The sequence below is a fragment of the Poromitra crassiceps genome (genome assembly GCF_964638095.1).
Source record: "Poromitra crassiceps genome assembly, chromosome: 30".
Classification (NCBI taxonomy): domain Eukaryota; kingdom Metazoa; phylum Chordata; class Actinopteri; order Beryciformes; family Melamphaidae; genus Poromitra; species Poromitra crassiceps.
The window spans coordinates 10,664,907-10,668,457 of record NC_139652.1 but is presented as its reverse complement, the minus strand read 5'-3'; the positions used below and the strand labels follow the sequence as shown (position 1 = coordinate 10,668,457).

Below are 3,551 nucleotides of genomic sequence, written 5' to 3'. Positions count from 1 at the left end.
TGGCGGCCGGTTAATGTAGAGCAGAGAGAGGCAGCACACAGCTCTGACAGTCAGTCAGGGGGGGAAAGTTGGAGAATCGTGTGGAAAAGGAGATTCTGATGGAAAACCCAATGAAAAAAAAAGCAACAGTGGGGAAGAAGAAAAACAAATCTGAGAGAGAGAGAGAGAGAGAGAGGTTGGAAAAAGAGGGAGAGAGGGTTATGGAGATGGGAGGGGAGGGGGGGTAGGTGGGAGAGCAACAGAGGGGAGGAGAGGGAGGTGAAGGGAGGGAGGAGGGAGGTGTGATAGTGGATGGGAGAGGAGGAGACAGCCTGGTGGATGGGCAGAGAGACAAAGGAAAGAGAGAGAGAGAGAGAGAGTGAGGAGAGGGATCTGTCAGAGGGCTGCTCGTGTCGGGGATGAAGAAAGTAACAGATCGAGCTAAGACAGCCAGAGAGAGTGCAACATGGAGTAATACAGTGGTCTAGTGAGAGATAAGGAGAAAGAGAGACAGAGAGTCACAGAGATTGAGGGGAAAAAGGCAGAGTGATAGACTGACAGAAAAGAGGGAGGAGAGAAGACCTGGATGAGAGAGAGAGAGAGAGGAGGGAGGCCGTACAGCACGCGTGGAGCTGGTGTTAGAGAGAGAGAGAGAGAGAGAGAGAGAGAGAGAGGGGGTGGGAGGAGAGAGGGAAGCAGAGGGGAGGGGGTGAGGTATTTAAACGCCGGAGCAGGACAGCACAGGCGAAGCTCTCAACTCCCTGAGAGTGAAGGGAGGAGAGAGAGAGTGAGAGAGAGAAAGAGAAAGAGAGAGGAGGGAAGCAGGACAGAGCTCTCCACTTTCCCTGACGGCCAAACCCTCACACTCACACGCACAATATTACACAGACAGACACACACACACACACACACACACTCACGCACACACACACACTCACGCACACTTTTGGACTTTCTCCAACTCGACCGACCTGTGGACTCCCAAAAAAGCCATCCTCTGGAACTCTACCTGTGTCTCGCTCACTCCCCACTCGTCACTCTCACGACCCTCAGCTCTTCGCCCGCCCGCTCTGTGAGGGCGGATGGCCATGGCGTGGGCCTCTCTCGGGGGTGCCCTGGGCTGTGCCCTGCTGACCCTGGTCTTGGGGAGCAGCAGCAGCAGCAGCGTGGATTTCGGGGCCCCCCCTGCGAGCTTCTACCCCCGCTTCAACCCCTTCTTCTTCCTGTGCACCCACCACGGCGAGCTGGAGGGAGTGGGGCTGACAGAAGGCGGGGGAGAGGTGCTCCTCAGCCTCCAGATCACCGGCAGCCCCAGCGCCTACACCCCCGGACAGGAGTACCAAGGTGAGCACACACACACACACACACACACACACACACACACACACCCACCCATCCATCCAGCATCCATATCTTTGCCCCGCATGCTGAGTGAGGAGATTGGGATCTATTGTCTGTTAATATCTGTGTTGTTTGATAGAGGGGGGATTATTCCATCGTTCCTTTTTTGTTTAAAATCTTAAGCCAGAATGGCTGAAAATTTATACATTTTACAATGTTTTTGTTATTTCAAGATGGATTTTTTCCCCCCATGAATAAAACAGGCTAAAAGACTTTTGTTAAAACATGGGTGATATTTTTCGCATTTGAAGATGAACACACATAATAATTAGGCAAAAAGAGACATTGTTAAAAAATAAGGTAGAAATAATGCAGAAGCTCACATGATCTAGACTGACAAGCGCTTTGTGTTCAGTGCATGTCTTTTCTAGCAGGTGTCTTCCTTCACACGTGAGGCAGTCTGGGGCTGATGTGTGTGCCTATGGGACTGTGTCGTTTGTGCCTATGGGACTGTCTCGTTTGTGCCTATGGGACTGTGTCGTTTGTGCCTATGGGACTGTGTGGTTTGTGCCTATGGGACTGTGTGGTTTGTGCCTATGGGACTGTGTGGTTTGTGCCTATGGGACTGTGTGGTTTGTGCCTATGGGACTGTCTCGTTTGTGCCTATGGGACTGTGTGGTTTGTGCCTATGGGACTGTGTCGTTTGTGCCTATGGGACTGTGTGGTTTGTGCCTATGGGACTGTGTCGTTTGTGCCTATGGGACTGTGTGGTTTGTGCCTATGGGACTGTGTCGTTTGTGCCTATGGGACTGTGTCGTTTGTGCCTATGGGACTGTGTCGTTTGTGCGTCGTTTGTGCCTATGGGACTGTGTCGTTTGTGCCTATGGGACTGTGTGGTTTGTGCCTATGGGACTGTGTGGTTTGTGCCTATGGGACTGTGTGGTTTGTGCCTATGGGACTGTGTGGTTTGTGCCTATGGGACTGTGTCGTTTGTGCCTATGGGACTGTGTCGTTTGTGCCTATGGGAGTGTGTCGTTTGTGCCTATGGGACTGTCTCGTTTGTGCCTATGGGACTGTGTCGTTTGTGCCTATGGGAGTGTGTCGTTTGTGCCTATGGGACTGTCTCGTTTGTGCCTATGGGACTGTCTCGTTTGTGCCTATGGGACTGTCTCGTTTGTGCCTATGGGACTGTGTCGTTTGTGCCTATGGGAGTGTCTCGTTTGTGCCTATGGGACTGTGTCGTTTGTGCCTATGGGACTGTCTCGTTTGTGCCTATGGGACTGTGTCGTTTGTGCCTATGGGAGTGTGTCGTTTGTGCCTATGGGACTGTCTCGTTTGTGCCTATGGGACTGTCTCGTTTGTGCCTATGGGACTGTGTCGTTTGTGCCTATGGGAGTGTCTCGTTTGTGCCTATGGGACTGTGTCGTCTGTGCCTATGGGACTGTGTGGTTTGTGCCTATGGGACTGTGTGGTTTGTGCCTATGGGACTGTCTCGTTTGTGCCTATGGGACTGTGTCGTTTGTGCCTATGGGACTGTCTCGTTTGTGCCTATGGGACTGTGTCGTTTGTGCCTATGGGACTGTCTCGTTTGTGCCTATGGGACTGTGTGGTTTGTGCCTATGGGACTGTGTCGTCTGTGCCTATGGGACTGTGTCGTTTGTGCCTATGGGACTGTCTCGTTTGTGCCTATGGGACTGTGTGGTTTGTGCCTATGGGACTGTGTCGTCTGTGCCTATGGGACTGTCTCGTTTGTGCCTATGGGAGTGTGTCGTTTGTGCCTATGGGACTGTGTCGTTTGTGCCTATGGGACTGTGTCGTTTGTGCCTATGGGACTGTCTCGTTTGTGCCTATGGGACTGTGTCGTTTGTACCTATGGGACTGTGTCGTTTGTACCTATGGGACTGTCTCGTTTGTGCCTATGGGACTGTCTCGTTTGTGCCTATGGGAGTGTCTCGTTTGTGCCTATGGGAGTGTGTGGTTTGTGCCTATGGGACTGTGTGGTTTGTGCCTATGGGACTGTGTGGTTTGTGCCTATGGGACTGTGTCGTTTGTGCCTATGGGACTGTCTCGTTTGTGCCTATGGGACTGTGTGGTTTGTGCGGGGTGTCTGTGCTGGGGAAACGGGCGTTTATGTAACTGCAGTAAGTATTGAAGCTGAGTGGGACTCAGTCAGGACCGTGAGCAGCTTTGGTGTTCCACTGAGCCTGTGATGCTGACGCTCCATGTGTAGG

At 52.2% G+C, this 3,551-nt stretch overlaps 1 protein-coding gene across 1 annotated transcript in view; it reads left to right on the top strand.

The window, feature by feature from the left end:
• Positions 1–1,061: 1,061 nt before the first annotated feature.
• Positions 1,062–3,551, top strand: part of LOC310800381 (reelin-like) — a gene marked incomplete at its 5' end in the record, with an annotated part of 103,820 nt that continues 101,330 nt past the window's right edge. The window contains one exon of the mRNA XM_083662983.1: positions 1,062–1,323. Within this exon, the coding sequence (XP_083519109.1) occupies positions 1,062–1,323 (262 nt within the window). The remainder of the gene's footprint in view (positions 1,324–3,551) is intronic.